Raw genomic sequence first — 17,387 nt, forward strand, 5'->3', positions numbered from 1 at the left:
AGAGGAGTTCCTGAGAGGTTCTCTAGTCCCCTCATAGTCTACAGTCCCCTAAGTTCTCCCCACAGTCCTGCAGTCCTCTATTAGCCTTTCCCACACCCTGTAGTTTCCTATGAATTATTCCCCCATTTGTCTTTTTCCCTAGAAGTCCTCCTCCAAGTCCTCTAGTCCCCTCTAAGTCTCCCTCCAAGTCCTCTATGAGTTCTCCTCCAGTTCTCTTTGACTGTTTTTAGGCCCTGTAGCATCCAACAAGTAGTTTTCAGCTAAAAAAAAAACTGTGTGAAATCTCAGTGTGCAAATCAGGACAGAGCAGCTGTGAACACCTGGTACCTGTGGCCATCAGTGACAGACTGTTAACGAACCTGTCTCACACACACAGAAACCACAAGTTACCTGTCATTGCTCCAGTCTGGGTCATGTTGGCCACGCCCCCAAGCTGTCAAGCAAACATCCCCTCCCAGGTATGTAAGACACGCTGCGTGTGCGTGTCGCTGTGTGTAAGTGCTACAATGTGTTTATTTAAAGTGCTTGCGAAAGTGTGCGTGTGTGTGTGTGTGTGTGTGTGTGTGTGTGTTAGGATGTAGACAGTTGCAGGACAGACCTGGCTGAGATTCAGGTGTAATTCATCATGGATTAGTCATTACCTGCCACAGCTGTTAGTCACCTCACAGCACTGCTCCTCCTGTGCAGCTTCTTTTGTTTCTCCTGCCATTTTATATAACTGTACCTTCAATAACTTAATTCCAAACCAGTATGCCCAGCAACAGCACTTAATGTTCCAGTAATGTTAACTGGGATTAAGTACCAACAGTAGCTAAATGCTAAATGAGAAATTTAGGTAACATTTTGTGTCTGTGCTAACGTTAGCTGACACACCTAACAGAAGCTCACAGAGCTTTTGTTGATTTTAAAGACACTTTTTATTCGTTTATTAGTCTATTAATTTTCTGTTTCAATCAGCTTCTCTGCTTATTACATCAATAAAATCTTCAATAATCACATTCGACAGTTTCAATAAAAAACTTTCTTCCGTGATATTGTCTGATAACAAGGTTCAAATTGTTGTTCCAAATGCTAATTAATCAAACCAAATTCTTTAATATGATCCTTTTACACTGTTTGTGTTTGTAAATTCCCTCTGAAATCAAACTTAATTTAGTTTAAAAATAGACTTCAAGACAACAGTTCAAGTGATGAGGAGGAGATAAAAATAGGAAACACGCTGAAAAGAAATTAGGCTAAAAGGAAAAGAATGTGCCCTCCTCGCCGTCATGTGGACTGTGGGAAGTCAGGATTTATTCCTCTGATATCATGTGAAAGCAAACTGGTTTGATTCCCAAAGCTCTGCTGAACACTGTCACACAGAAACATTCATCAGGAACAAATCGGCTGTTTGTCTGAGGAGATACGAGCTTCACAGATTCACTGTTGATTTTCATTCGCGAACATGCCGAGAAGAACTGAAGCTGTGTCTGTCGCTGTCTTTGTTTTTGCATCAACCTGCACATTCATACGAACAGAATGACGAGGATAATAAGTTGCTCCAAAGCACGACTAAAAAACTCCCGAACAAAGTTGTTTTCTCATGATAACAAGAAAAAAAACCTGTTAAAGCAGGAAAACACCTTGTTCTCCTGAGATGACTCGTTATCTGTCACTGTTTGTGTCTAAAGGCCTGAAGGTTAGCGCTCTCATCAAGTCGTTTCCAGCTGTTCTCATCAAACCAGCTGTGATAGAACTGCTCTACAGTTAGAGTTGAGCGCTTAGCAGCTGGTGGAGACCAAAACCAGAGCTAAAACAGAGTGAATATTGGACTTGAGTTCATCAGGTGACACAAACACGACACCATCTGTATGATCACGTTGCTCCGTTACTGCTGGATGTGGAAATGAGCAACTAACAAGTTCACCATGTCAGCATCAAGGTGAGAAATTTGTTGTGTTTACAGCCTTGTTCTGCTGCCCCCAAGAGGACAAAAAATCATGCCTCATGTCTCCATGGTTTTTCTGTGGAGTCAACATTTTGGTCACACTGTTACAGGACTTCACGTCTGAACGTTTGTTGGTGAAAGAAGAGTTGATTTGGTTCATCTCAACAGACGACATAGGTGTGTGTGTGTGTGTGTGTGTGTGTGTGTGTGATTCCATGAAGGCAAGTCGTTGCCAAATCTGCAGCAGAGCTGGTCGGACTGCAAACACACACACACGCACACACACACACACACACACGCCTTTGACAGTTTGCTTAATTGCTATAAAATGACTGTAAGCGATATTTTGTTCACGCTGAGCCAAAGACAGACAGACAGTTCATTACCTGGTCAAAGGAATTCTGGGTAATTACTTTGTGGCTATTTTTACTCCGATCTTGTTGTTACTATAACGGTTCCCATAGCGACAGTTGAGTCGAAGTCGCACAGCTTCGCCACATTTGTCTTTAGAAATCACCACGAAAGGCTCAGTTCTTTAGCTCACTTGTTTTTTAAGATTTGTCTAACAGATTTTATGAATGTGTCTAAATATTTTATTCGTTTTTTCCACATTCCCCCAAAACTCAGGCCAACTTATTCCCACTGAAGCTGAAAATAAAGGTTTGAGGACGATGAAGACGAAGAAGTCGAAGTTAATGGGATCAACGCTGCGACAGGCTTTTTTCCTTCATAGCAGACAGGAAACATTCAGTATAGATATGAGCAGCCAAAATCAACAGTGCTGCTATGTGGTTCGTCCTGTCAGAGACACACAGCTGGCAGACTGAAACAGCTTCTGTCCCTGCTCGCATCCAGGTTTCACCAGGAGCCCGAGTCTGGTTCAGATCTACCGGCCACACGTCTCAAAAACCTGATGCACGACGCTTTCTTCTTCCTGACTCAAGTAATTTAATGTGGTTAGTTCACTGTCTGTAACAACAGCAGGACAGTCCAGTGTCTGTGGTTAGTTCACTGTCTGTAACAACAGCAGGACAGTCCAGTGTCTGTGGTTAGTTCACTGCCTGCGAAAACAGCAGGACAGTCCAGTGTCTGAGGTGAGTTCACTGTATGTGAAAACAGCAGGACAGTCCAGCGTCTGTGGTTAGTTCACCGTCTGCGACAACAGCAGGACAGTCCAGTGTCTGTGGTTAGTTCACCGTCTGCGACAACAGCAGGACAGTCCAATGTCTGTGGTTAGTTCACTGTCTGTAACAACAGCAGGACAGTCCAGTGTCTGTGGTTAGTTCACCGTCTGCGACAACAGCAGGACAGTCCAGTGTCTGTGGTTAGTTCACTGTCTGCGACAACAGCAGGACAGTCCAATGTCTGTGGTTAGTTCACTGTCTGTAACAACAGCAGGACAGTCCAGTGTCTGTGGTTAGTTCACTGCCTGCAACAACAGCAGGACAGTCCAGTGTCTGTGGTTAGTTCACTGTCTGTAACAACAGCAGGACAGTCCAGTGTCTGTGGTTAGTTCACTGTCTGTAACAACAGCAGGACAGTCCAGTGTCTGTGGTTAGTTCACTGTATGTGAAAACAGCAGGACAGTCCAGTGTCTGTGGTTAGTTCACCGTCTGCGACAACAGCAGGACAGTCCAGTGTCTGTGGTTAGTTCACTGCCTGCAACAACAGCAGGACAGTCCAGTGTCTGTGGTTAGTTCACTGTCTGTAACAACAGCAGGACAGTCCAGTGTCTGTGGTTAGTTCACTGTCTGCAACAACAGCAGGACAGTCCAGTGTCTGTGGTTAGTTCACTGTCTGCAACAACAGCAGGACAGTCCAGTGTCTGTGGTTAGTTCACTGTCTGCAACAACAGCAGGACAGTCCAGAGTCTGTGGTTAGTTCACTGTCTGCAACAACAGCAGGACAGTCCAGTGTCTGTGGTTAGTTCACTGTCTGCAACAACAGCAGGACAGTCCAGTGTCTGTGGTTAGTTCACTGTCTGCAACAACAGCAGGACAGTCCAGTGTCTGTGGTTAGTTCACTGTCTGTAAAAACAGCAGGACAGTCCAGTGTCTGTGGTTAGTTCACTGTCTGTAAAAACAGCAGGACAGTCCAGTGTCTGTGGTTAGTTCACTGTCTGTAAAAACAGCAGGACAGTCCAGTGTCTGTGGTTAATTCAGTCAAATTCTGTTTTTACATGAAGAGCTTCACGGTGAAGAAACACCAAAATAAAAAGTCTGAATTTGGGAAAAATATATATCAAACATGTGTCTTTATTCCTCTCTCAGTTTGTACATCTTACTCAAGGGTCGGCAGCTTAAACAATATAAATATGCTGGAATAGTATTATCATATGAAACACATTCAGCATCTCTGATTTTTCTGTTGCACAGAACGACAGAAGGAAAGGTAACAGATTCTTGTTATTTAGCTGATGTCAGAGGACTCTGATTTCCTCCGAAGGCTTCAGATGAACTGTGAAACTTGTTTTTAACATGTTTCCGTCATCGGAAAGAACAAAAAAAGCCACAACACTGCTGTTCTGCAAGAAGCAGAAAAGGTATTTGGTCGCAGATGAAAGTTTCTGTCGAGACCTGCGTTGTGATTTCAGAGCAGCGATCCTCCTCGTTTCAGCTCATCGTCTTCCAGAAAACTTCCTGCAGCTCCATTAGAAACTGGTAGAATCACCTCAAATCATCGGAGGAACGTTTGCTTCAGAAAAATAGATATCCAGTTTATTCCAGTCTCAGTGTGAGAGACTAGAGATCCTGTTGATGCGAGGGTCAGTAGAGTCCAGTAGAATACAGCAGTGCTGGACTATTGCCAGGCTGAAGTCATGCAGTCTGATCCTGGCATAAAGTAAAGCTGAACGGAGTAAGACTGAAGAAGACTAGCTGAACACATGAACTGGACGACCTCACAAACCCAGCGAGAAGCCAACTGTCACATGTTCTTGTACCAATATTAAGATGGATGCAGCCAGCAGCGGGAACTGTTTCTAGGCAGCGACATTTGTGCTAAAAAGGCTAAAAAATTAGTAGAGTTTGGTGAGATCCTGGATGGAGAGCAGGTAGCACTACAGAGGGAACTGGCAACAGCTGGATCTGAAGACTTCAGATGACACTCTCTACATATCACGCTCTATATGATTCTATCTGCAGACTCTCAATATAAACTGACCCAGACTGCTGCAGACCTGGTCTAACCTGGTCCCATCAGTCGTCACGCAGAGTTAAGTTAGCGGCAGGATGAGATGCTCGTGGGCGGAAAGCAGACGAGAAGAGGAAACAGTTCATTGTGATCGCTGTTGGCAGCAGGTGGCGGCAGTGTATCGGAGGCGTTTCTATTGGCTGGAGGACTTCATCTGCTCGTCAGTTGATGGACCTCGTTAAGATGCTTGTTGTCACGGCAACACTTCCTGTCCAGAAGCTGTTTTATTGTGAGAAAGAAGAAATAATTAAAGTGAAGCTCAAAAACCTGATACTAAATCAAACATAACCAAACTGGCCCTTTAAGCAGAAGCTCGGTCGGCCTTCAGCTGCTTCAAATACGACGTAAACGTCCGGCTGGTTCTTTTTCAGGGTGCAGACGAGCGATTGGCGCTCTGAATGCTTCCCTGATTGAAATCAGGAGCTGTGAAGAACAGCAGTGAGCCGAGAAGACGAGAGGAGCTGCAGTGATAACAAACTCCGAGACAGTCAAGGTCAACAAAAGCGAAGAAGGAGTCACGTGAAGGAACATGATCAGCTGTCATAGTCCACCACTCTTAAAAGACGACTCCACTGATTAAGTGTTGCTCTTCCATAAAGCTGAAGGACTAAAGAGACAGACTAACTGTAGCAGAGGCCGAGTTATCCTGGTTTTACTGAGTCTACAAGTTCCACAGATTCAGGTTCTCTTGGTTCTACCAGTTATAGAGACTTTTTAATCTTTAGGTTGCACAGTGTCCTGGGTCCTTCTAATTGTATTTAATTTACAGGAATTTACAGGTTCTCAGACTCTTAGGGGTTCTACAGACCGAAGGTCTAAGAACTTTACATGTCATATAGCCTTTATGCCTCACAGGTTCTACTGATGTTTGGCTCTACTGGGTCTGTATGTTGTAAAGTGTATTTCATGGGGTTCTCTGTGTTCTATAGGTTCTGCTGACCAAAGGCTCTACAGATTCTTGCGGTTTGAAGATTCTTTGTTCTCTGGGTTTTTAGGACTCTCTCTGCTGGTTTATCTCATGGTTCTTTAGATACTCCTGATCTGCAGGTCCTGTGGTTCTGTCTGATTTACAGTTTTAAATAAAATATGGGTTCTATGGGATCTAAAGATCGTACGGACTCTGGGCTCTACAGGCTCTCCTGGACACCACAGGTTCTTTGGCCACTTCTGACGTTAGAGTCTACAACCTGCATGTCAAACAGACCCCAATGCTCTACGTGGTCTCCTGACCTCTGGCTTTCCACAGATTTACAGGTTCTTCAGTATAGGTTCCACAGACTTCAGGGCCTTCAGGATCTGTAGACTCTTTCTAATACTGACTTTGCAGACTCTGCAGGTTCTACTGACCTTAGTAGAACCTGGCTTGGCTCCTACAGGTTGCATTGACAATAACTAACAGGTTCTATACACTCTAGGTTCTGCAGGACTCTGTGTTCTGTTAACATGTAAAACCAGGGAAAACAAAGTTTAGGTTCTACAGGTTTCATAGCCTCCAAGTTTAGATGGTTCTACAAACTATGTTCTGCAGAATTAAACAGACTTGGGCTTCGACTGATTTGAGAGACTTCTTCACGTTCTTCTGACCTTTGGGCGCCACATACTTTTCAGAGTCTGTGTTCTAAAGGTTCTAGAGGCTCTGGGTTCAACAAGTTCTACAGCAGTGGTTCCCAACCTGGGAGTCTGGACCACTCCAAGTCATCACATCATGCCTGGTGGGCCTTCTGGTTCTTTAGTCCTGCAGTCTCTGCAGGCTCTGTGGTTCTGTCTGGTCCTTCGTCTCTCAGAACTTTTCAGGCTTTGGTTTCAGATTTGGACTGAGCAATCGTCACATTGTGCTGTAGCTGTTTCTTCTTCTGTGGTCTCTCTTGAAACGACTGCTTACTGTCAGATAATTAACGCTTAATTTCACACAGAAACGCTGGGCTGGTTTCTGGATACGTCGTTATCATCCAGCGTTCTTTCATTCGTTCCACCTGCTCAGACCTCTGACTGCTGTATGTTTGGTCCCTGCTGGTTCAGGACTAAAATCTATTGGTTTAAGTCCACAGGAGGAATAAATTACAGATGTGTTCTCCTCCTCAGAGAGCCTGGACACCATGCTAATGTTTCAGACGTGTAGTTTGTTCTGTATATGAAATGTCTGAGCTGGAACGCAGTCTTACCGTCTCTCAGAGTGTTTATCTTTCTGCACAGCGAGGGCTGTTGGCTAATCGAGTCAGCAGACGAGCACATCTCTTATAATCTGCAGGAGAGGAAAACAAACACAACATGTTTGTCTGCAGTTCACAAAAAACACGCTCAGTTTTTCTAAAAACAGACGCAATCTACAGCACCAGGGTCACAAGGCCCAGGGTGTGTTTAGCCTAGCTTAGCACAAAGACCGGAGATAAGGGGAAAGCTGCTAGCCCCGAGCAAACGTCCGATTTGTTTGTTAAAAGTTAGGAAACAGATCATGTGAATTCTTTAATTAAATCAAGGACTCCCAGACTTTTTCCTGTCATACTGAGAGCGTGTCCCACCTGGCTCGTTGTGGCAGGAGAAGCACAGGTGGAACTTATCAGATTCCAGCAATGCAGTGCTGCAAGATGATGCATAAAACTAGCAAAAGGGGTTCGCTCAAGCTGAAATTCACTCCACATTTTTAGCCCCTGGATACGAGCCCATCTGTAAGAGGTGTGGTGTCATCCATGAAAGTCCACACAACATATCTGCACTCTTTAAAATGAGAAAATGACGTTTTATCTAAACTCAGTTTGCAGCACATCGGGCAGCCGAGAAGGCGCTTTATCACGTTTAATCTCCCACAGGAGCATCCCTCACTGTTACTGTGTCGTGTCGCTGCAGGAGTTTGTTTGAGATGGAAAACAGGATAAGACTTGTTTTAACACACACACACACACACACACCTATACATAGGTACATACACACATTTTGTTCACGCACACACTCACCCTCTCCAAGATAAACACAGTGCAGCATGCATGATTTAAGATCAGAAGAGCTGCTGTTGTTCTGACATGATTACACTGATAACCCAGTGTGTGTGTGTGTGTGTGTGTGTGTGTGTGTACTCACAGGCAGGTATTGTGCAGTCTCTGGTGCTGTAGTACAGTCTGTTGAAATGTTTCCTGCACTTTGGTTTGAAGTAAAGGGGTCCTGAGGACAGAATGAAACACACTTAAGAATACTGGACTGTGATTGGACAGAAGGCGCGTGTTACCTTCAGGGACCCACACAGCTGTGATGTAGCATCTCATTGGAGCTTTAATTTAAACTTAATCAATCTTTAGCCACAGTGTTGTCACATCAGGCACCCCCAGGTCAACCCCGGTGACCTGAAATGTTTAAGTTCGAAAACTTCATGGTGAGCAACAGAGTTCATTTCTGACCTTTGACAATAATCAGCCTCTTTCAGAGCTTTAAGCCACAGGTTTAACGGTCTTAAAGCTGGATCAAGACCAGCTGTGGTGATGATGATCATGGAGTTAAAGGTCATCTTGTGAAACAAAACTCTATCCAATAAAACTGGATAGAATAACGCATTTTTATACGAGTTTTACAGAGGCTGAAAGGAGGATATTGATGATCAGGGTTTGGTTTATAATAGATGCCTGTGTCTTTGCTTGTGGTGTATTTACTGCTGCAGGGTTGGACAACCTGCTGACCTGCAGCTTCTCGTCTGTTCTAAAAGAGATGGGAGGCCAATGGAAAGATTACAACCACAGCATTACAGTCACCTGTGTCCTCGTGTATGACAAAAAAACAACGAAAAAATACCAAGAAAAAGAAAAATAAAGACCTGCTCATAAAAAAAACTGCTCCGTAGCTCAACAAGAGGTCAAAAACTTAACTTGAGGAGCAAAATAACAAACAGAGGCAGGAAACTGGAGGCTCAGAGGAGGGTGGGGGTGTTCAAGCAGCGCTGCTACATTCGATGGTGTTCGTACCTGTCAGGTGTCTGATGAACTTCTCCTTGTGTCGTGGATCTCTGGGGGGGTCCTCTGAAATGAAAACAACCTCTGGTTAAAGACGTGCGCTTTTAATAGTCGCACTAATGTCAGCAGCAGTCTGATGATAATAAAGTTTGCTTTTATGTCGCGTTCCACAAAGACCCTATTCAACTTTTTAAGACGGCTCCTAAAACGCAGTCGCTTGAATGTTAACAGCTGCTGACATCACATGTGGACAGATCCATCTCCATGACAACTCAGCCAACAGATGATGGCGGTCACTGACTGTCACTGGAATGTAAACACGTGTTGTTTTTTGGGCCTTTTCTGAATGGAAGAATATATCAAGAACTAGTCAGCAGTCTTTACAGGTCTCAGATCAGTCCTCACCAAGACCAGGAGAGACCGCATCAGTTCTTGTTTGTCAAGTGCCAACAAAATCCAATGATCATTTTGCTGATTTTTTGCTTCATATTCAAGCTGCACAGCAAACTGAGGCAACATTTAATCCAAATATCAGTCTTTAAATCAGTCTGACAGCAAAAGGAAGCAGAAGCTGCGTCTCAGACTTTCATGATCATGATCGAGATCTGTCAGTCTGGACCAAACAGGTCCGAGCTTTAGCAGCTGAGGTGCGATCGCACCGCGGCCTCCGAGGTCTGATCATGTCTGAAGGTCTGGCACCAGCTGACTGCTCTAATGGACCCGACTGTAAATGCTCTGATGAGTTAAAGTGGACTTCGTCCCACTGATCCAAACAACGAAAAGATCTCAAGTGAGCCTTCAAACAGGCTGCAAGACACGCAGAGCTGCATCTTTTCTTTCTGCAGTGAACGAAGTCTGACCTCAAAACTGCCACAAATTCACTGTTAGCTGTACGAAACGATGCGCATGTGATGATGAAAACTGCAAAGGAAACACGCATCATGTCATTTACCTTGAAAAACAATCACACCGGCCTGCTGAACATAACCCACAGTTTATAATCTCCTATAATCTGGACAGGATCACGACATGCTTACTTTTGTATGTACACTGGAGTCAAATTGATTGTGTCTCCAAAAACTCGGCAGTAAAGAAGCCAACAGAAATGTGAAAAACTACAGTTTTTACATACTTATACTTCAACTGCACTACATTTATCTGATGACTTTAGTTGCTTGATTCATATTATTAATACACAATATAAATCAAGTAGTAAATTATGATGAATGTTTATAGATTAAACTACAGCAGTAGTTAAAATCAGCTCCATCTTTAGCAGCTGCACATGAAACTGAGGAACACGTGAACGCATCAGATTTGTGATGGTGAAACTGGTGATTCTGCTGAACGAGCTCTTCTTCTTGTTAAGAGCTCAGATGAGAAACCAGGAGTGATGTTGCCTCCATTCATAACTTCACCTCATCGTGAATGGCTTCCCCAGTTCCGACAGAAACCACAGACCACAGTGACACAGATGTCATCTCACTGTTTGAAAGCTTTGATCAGCGCGCACACGAGGAGCGGCAGGTAGCAGGTCTGCAGGCCTGCCAGGTTCAGTACTGACCCGATCCCTGGAGTGACCTGCTCTCTCTCTCCGGGCTTTTAACCTCCGCCGCCGGCTCGGTCCTCGACCCCGGGTTCCGGCCTAGCAGCTCCAGCATGCTGCGTCCGTCCAGACGTCCGTCCGCTCGGGTGCCGGAGCCCCTGAGCAGGGCCGCCGCGGTGCAGCGTCCCGCGGCCAGCAGCAGGACGAGGAGCGCCGACAGGACCGGGAGCCGCGGGAGCAGCATCACTGCGGACCTGAAGGAACACACTTTGGACTTTTATTGCGCCTGCTTTCACTGATTGATTAGTTGGTTGACTGTGAATAGCTCTTGGCTTTCAGCCACCTCTCATGGCCTGAAAAAAAACTTTTCCCTCAAAAATGTTGTTTCTAAAAGCAACACTGATTCTTCAAGATAAAACAACTGATTGATTGATGGTTTGACCTTTTGTAGCTGCATCTCCGTTTTATGATTACCCTTCATTAACTAAAGTACATTTATTTATACTATTCATCCCTGGAAAAGTGCAGCTTCTAACAATAATAATAATAATAATAGTAATAATGATAATAAGCACATCCTATTTTCCTCTTTATTTGTAGCAAATTGCACAGCTGGTAAAAAGATGCTTGTTGGAAAAGATCCGGACATTCAGGACTAATGATAATAATCAAGCGCAATAAATGTGATTTAATTCAAAAGTTCAATTCAAACTGGTAAAACGTTTCTTTTCCACACACTAACGACAGCTGAGTGTTTGACAGCCGGACAGTGGAAGGTGAAGTTACCTGTCTCCTCTCTCTGTCGCTCTTTGCGCGTCTCACTGCGCCTCTGCTCCCCGGCGCGCCGCTCTCTGATCCACGGTTCTCCCTCCCGGCTCGTCCCGGCTCGTCCCGGCTCGGGGTGACTCCCCGAGTTGCTGGATTTCTGCTTTTGTTTGAGCTTCCCTCTGTGTTTTTATAATCCGGGCTATTCTGATCCGAGCCGCGTGCTGAGCGCCGGGGCCCGGTGGCATCTTAGACCGGCGCGGATCACTGGTGGAGCGCGTGGAGCTGGGGAAGCACCTTCATCATCATCATCATCATCATCAGCTTACGGCAGCGGCTGCAGAGCTAGACGGGTTCATGTCTCTGCTCTGCGGACCGAGGAGAAGACTTCAAGTCCTGTCCCGAAATTAACTCTTGTGTCCAATTTAAGGCGCGTTTGGCACGAGACGCCCTGCAGCTGTTGACTGTCTCTGTTCGGTTCCGTTCTAATCAGTCTATCAGTAATCTATTGGGATCTATTTCTGATCAGGTGTGTGCGCACCGCGTGCTCCTCTGTGGAATTAATCATGCGCCTTTTCTTCTTTCCACACGCGCAACTCTGCCAAATTACGGAAATACAGGAGGAGGAGGAGGTGGAGGAGGAGAAGGGAGGTCCGCGCGTGCACATGCAAGCGGACAGCTAACGTGCACACACGCCGACACTAACAGACAGTTTGGCAGATCGGGGGTGCAGCCTGTTGCCTTGAGCAGTGCACCACTCCCTCTCAGCGGAAAGAATTAAAAACGCTTCTTGTCTCCATGTCTTCTTTTAATTCAGTGCGTTTCATTGACTTCAGGCTCATTTCTATAACACAGCAACTATGAGAAGAGCAGAATAACACTGATACTAGCACTGATATTGTTTCAGTTCAGTGGTTTCTCCCATGAAGCTCCCAGGAGTCACTGGAAATATCTGAGGAGGTTTCAGGGGTTTGGACGTGACCTGGACGGAGTCAAAGACCAACAGTTCACACCTGCCTCTTAATTAACTGTGATCGTGATCTCTCACCTACCTTTGTTAAGTCTTTAAGTTACATAACGTAACCATTCTTTAACCATATCATACTGGCTGTAACCAACCGCACCATAGTTCTCATGCACAAAGACGGCAGAAAGTGAGAATTTCAAAAAAGTTGTGATTGATTGTGAAAAAGTGGTCACTGAACAATCCAAGGTTACTGTCTGGTGAAAGCTCTGGGGCAATGTTGCTCTATAAAGCGCTTATTATTTCAGATTACACCCTGAGCTAGTGGTGCACGTCTCCAAGCAGTTTAAAACCACATTACCACAGACCAGCTGACAACCAAAGGACATGGTGCCTTCACGGTCCCTGAAAATCTAGGATCCTGGTGTCATTGCCCTTGCCCGGTTGGTAATCCCATTTTGCTTGAGGAGCTACCTGAGTTTGACAGGGTTTGATGATCATTAGGTTCTGAGGCCATGGTCTTTGAAGGAGCTCCGAGCGTTCCTCAGGGGTCCAGTGGTTGTACAGAAGGCCAGAATCTTGCTCCTTGTTTTTGAGACTCTTTAAAAGGAGTCAGGAGTTTTTGAAAGGGGTTTTAGTCACATTTGTAAGATTCCAGAGAGAGAGAGGTTATTTAGAGGGTCTTTAAGAAGAATTGCACTGATCCTCGTACAAATTCCAGACATCATTTAGAAAGTTTCAGGGAATCTTCAAGAAGATTCAGGAATCTCTGAGGGGTCTTTGAGGTGGTCCCTTGAGTCTTTGGAGATGGAGGGGGCTCCCAGGAGTCACTGAGGAGAGTTCAGGTGTCATTGAAGGCAGTATAAGCAGTGCCTGAGGAGGTTGCGGGTGTCTTTATGGGTTCCTTGAAGAGTTCTTCAGAGGCTGCTGAAGTGGTCCAGGCATCCATTAGAAGGTCCAGAAGGCAGATTTCAGGGAGGTTTGGACATGTTTTACAGGGCTTCTTTTGTCTTCACAGATACATTGTGAACAGATTCCTTTGGTTCCTGGGGGGGTTCCAGTGATCATACAGAAGGTGCTGGAAGTCCAACAAGATCAGTTCAGGAGCTCCGAAGCATTTTTCAGGGGCCTCTATGTAGATTTTAAGGTTTGCATGGGAGCTTGTAAAGATTCCAGAGACCTTTGAAGAGGTTTCAGAGGTTGTTTCGAGAGTTTCACGCATTATTCAGAAGGTTTTGGGGGTCTGCCTCGTGAAAGGTTCCAGACGTCTTTGAGAGGCCGGCACCGGATCATAGAAGGAAGTCTTGTGTATGTGCAATATGTGCTCAGGTCAACAGCCAGAGATAATGCACAACAAAACAACTGCACACAGAAACACAACAGCGAGGCCTTAAATAAACCTTTAGACAACACATTACAACAGAGAGCGTAGAACACGATGATAAACAGCACAAAGCAGCAAGATAACGTTCTACAACAACAGTAACGGAACACTGAATGAGAACACATGAGTGATGAAGACTGGGAACCAGCCAAACTGTCAAAACGTCAGGATTCACTCACTCACACACACACACACACACACACACACACACACACACACATACACACACACACACACACACACACACACACTCTTTCTGTTGATGTGAATGGCCGTCTGTTCTCACAGTTCCACCCTTATTTGTTCATCTGCTCTATCAGATATCAAATCACTCAGCTGCTCTAAATGTGTGTGTGTGTGTGTGTGTGTGTGTGTTGGACTGTAAATGTAAACACATTTGCACATTAGTGTGTAATAGTGGTGATTTACTGGAACCAGGAATTACCAGGAATGTATGTGGAGACGCTGCCAGCTTGCATGTTTATGTACACAACATACATGTACGTGTGAGTCCGTGCGTACATGTGAAGGAGTGACTGCTAATGTTGTTTAAACCTGTATTTATACAGGGCTTAAGGGGAGGTTTGCGGAGGAGTGACACCCTGTATCTCAGAGTGGAGGCTGTTTATTCACACAGGTCAATGCAGTCAAACTTTTCTCACGACCATTAACTTCACTTTGTACATATCCAGGCCTGTAGCACAGCACTGTAACATTTATTATATGCCATGTTTTGGAACATCCGCAAGAACCTCTGGACCCTACTTCAATTCTCAAAAGCCAGAAATGGATATTCTACCAGAATTTGTGGGCCTTGACTGAAACTTCCACCCAGAGCACCTTAACTTCTTCTTTGTTCACCTCCTCTAACACTGGAACCTCCTCCTGATCCCTCCCTTCTTCAGTCTTCAAATGTCCTCAAACCTCTTTAAAGGCCTCTTGTCTCTGGAACCACTGGACATCTACAATCTCCTAACATATGACTGGAATCTCCTGAAGAACCCTGCAGGGTCTCTGGAGTCACCTTGAATGACCCTGGAACTTGGCTAACCATTAAAATAGTTTTTTTTTTCTCTACTTGCAGCTGTCTCAAACACCCATGGAAAAACACCAGAACTTCTGGAGTCTTTACACCTTGATCCTCTGGGATCCACAGAACCAATGCCCTCGAACCTGGAGAACCACTGAAGCATCAGTAATCTATCTGATGAGCCAGGCAGCTTACTTTAGAATCACTGGAACTTTCTTCAGCACCTCTGAAACCTCTTCATGAAACTCACAAACTTTCTAAAACCCCCAGAAAACCACCTAAAACACTTCTGGAGCCTTCACAAGAACCGCTGGAACCTCTTTCAAGGCCTGTTTGACACTGTCGATTTCTCTGTGGGGTGTTTTGTTTTTCTCTAACCAATCACAACAGACCAACACATCTGCCTGAGTCAGTTTGAGTGGACACTAACGCATAGCCATGCTAACATGCTGCCTTTGCAGAGGTTTTAAGAGAAGAGCGAAGCAGCAGTGTCTGTCTTGTCCATTAATGTTTTCACCCGTCTTTGGTTCTGATAACGTTAGCTCCGCCCGTGGCGCTTAGAGCATCGATTGCTTTTTCAACCGCTGTTTCACGTCATGACGCCAGGGGATTCAGTCAACTCGGTGGAGTGGCCGTATTCAAAGGTCTGAATCCAGGTCAAGTCAGAACTGAAATGCTTCCACAACCACAACAGTCTGATGTCCATCAGTCACAGCACAGTGAGCGTTCTACTGAAGGAAGAACAGCTATGAAAGTCTGACTCATCTGAGGAAGAACCAGTTTGTAGCCTCTAGCTTCTGGAAACATCTGCTCAAGTACTCAGATCATTGACGGGAACAGCAGCAGTGCCACAATGTGAGAAATGATCTTTCAAAATTAGATTTGAACAAAAGTACGTAAGTATTACCAGCAAAACCTACTTAAAGTATCCAAAGTAATAGTAGTAGTTATTATGTGGAATGGCCCCTTTTAGAGGGCTAAATTATAATTATACTGTTTTTTTATCTTATGAACACAAAATGGTATCTAGTTCACACCAGTTCTGAATGTGTAAAAAAAATACGATCAAAATGAGAATTTCAGGGCTCTTCAGGACAACTTCATCATTCTTACCGATGATTTCACACAAGTCCCAGCACAGCAACTCTGACCTGAGCAGGTAACTGAAGACACCTGCGAGGGTCTGCGGGCCCTTTAATCTTTAATAACATTAAATATTTTATGCGCCGATCACATGGTTTCTACTCGCATGTGGAATCAGAGTAACTGCAAACATTAATTAAATGCAGTGGAGTCGTCATGAACAGAAAAGTTCCTCAGCTGTACTGAAGTCCAGACCTTCAGTTAATGTATTTTGTCTTCAGAAGTGAAGTGTCTTCAAACACTTACACAAACTTGTCTGAAGTGCATGATGACCTGAGGAAGCAGAAAGAATCAGAGAAGAAACAAAGCACATTTGTTGACAGAATAAAGCGGATAAAAAGTTTGTGCGATGAGAGATGTAAAAAAAACTAAACACACACTCAGTGAAAGCGTTCCGTTCTGCCAGGTTCACTGAGTGTTATCATTCCACACACACGCACACACACCTGCTGTCAGCAAACTGTTGCCACGACGACAGAAAAGTGCACACACACAAATTCTTAAGCACACATGTGATTAAGTGCAAAGCCAAAAACAACACCAGGTGTGTGCAGGTGTGAAACATGTGATCTCTCTCTCTGTCCGCGATGCACCACGCTGTCCAGCTTTGTCTCATTCTTCTGACCTTTTAATGTTCATATTTGTGAACTTGTTGCACTGTTGACCATCGCAGGCTGTCACTTTAACACAAAAACAACCCGCACTGAAGGACAGCGGAGAAACCAAGCAGAATTAGAGCAAACTGCACGCTAATAAAATCGGAAAGAAAAAGAAAAACAAAACCGCTGATGTTTTTGGCTCAACAGTCAGACAATTAAAACCTCTGAGACTTCCTAAAGACACAGACAGGGGTCAAAGGTCAGAGGGGGTCGTGGTAAACTATGTGTTCGTGAAGTCTTGGAGACTGTGGCGACGTCTGAACACACCAAGTCTAAAACATGAGAGTGAAATCTGTCTCGTCTGTCTTAATGATTGACTCTCTCTGTGTTTTCTGTCCCAGATTGATCTGTTTTAGTTCATTCTGTTCTCAGATCTGATACCTCCCCAAACTACCACCACGCTGCTGCTCGGCGTTTCACCCGGCAGCCACACTTGTCCTGGTTTCAGCCTCGACCCGGCTGGCATAAACGCTGGCATAAATAAAAAAAACCTCATAAATAAAACGTCTTGTGTCTTGCCTCTTAGAGCTTGGACGCAAGAACATAACGTGTTATTCCTCCAGGACAGACATGCTGCTGCATCGTCGTGACAAAACAGATACTTGTCTGACAGTTTGGTGTGACCTCCTTCACCCGAACACGCACGTATTTGCAGCTTCTGGCAGTTTGAGGAACAGACGGTTTAATTATTCCCTCAGAAACCTCAGGACAGTGCAATGGAAGGTTTTATGGAATTTAACTGAAGACAAAATGGCTGAGCAAGCACAAAACTAATCTCAGCAGTGATCAATCTGATAAAAACAATAATATTAATGTAGCTGGTGAAGATAAGAACATGTGGA

The 17,387-nt window shown here is 44.7% G+C and overlaps 1 protein-coding gene across 2 annotated transcripts; it reads right to left on the reverse strand.

The window, feature by feature from the left end:
- Positions 1 to 4,164: 4,164 nt before the first annotated feature.
- On the reverse strand, positions 4,165 to 12,075 carry alkal2b (ALK and LTK ligand 2b). Of its 2 annotated transcripts, none has more exons than XM_041966670.1 (6): positions 11,387 to 12,075; positions 10,619 to 10,867; positions 9,067 to 9,120; positions 8,195 to 8,275; positions 7,282 to 7,361; positions 4,165 to 5,338 (listed from the first exon to the last, which is right to left on the reverse strand). In XM_041966670.1, the coding sequence occupies exons 2-5, from the start codon at positions 10,842 to 10,844 to the stop codon at positions 7,297 to 7,299; spliced, it is 426 nt and encodes a 141-aa protein (XP_041822604.1). In that variant the 5' UTR covers positions 10,845 to 10,867; positions 11,387 to 12,075; the 3' UTR covers positions 4,165 to 5,338; positions 7,282 to 7,296. The 2 variants fall into 2 exon arrangements, with proteins under 2 accessions (XP_041822604.1, XP_041822603.1); XM_041966669.1 differs by having other exon boundaries at positions 10,619 to 10,854; positions 11,387 to 12,071.
- Between the last annotated feature and the right edge of the window lie 5,312 nt (positions 12,076 to 17,387).

The sequence above is a fragment of the Chelmon rostratus genome, chromosome 24, assembly GCF_017976325.1.
Source record: "Chelmon rostratus isolate fCheRos1 chromosome 24, fCheRos1.pri, whole genome shotgun sequence".
Classification (NCBI taxonomy): domain Eukaryota; kingdom Metazoa; phylum Chordata; class Actinopteri; order Chaetodontiformes; family Chaetodontidae; genus Chelmon; species Chelmon rostratus.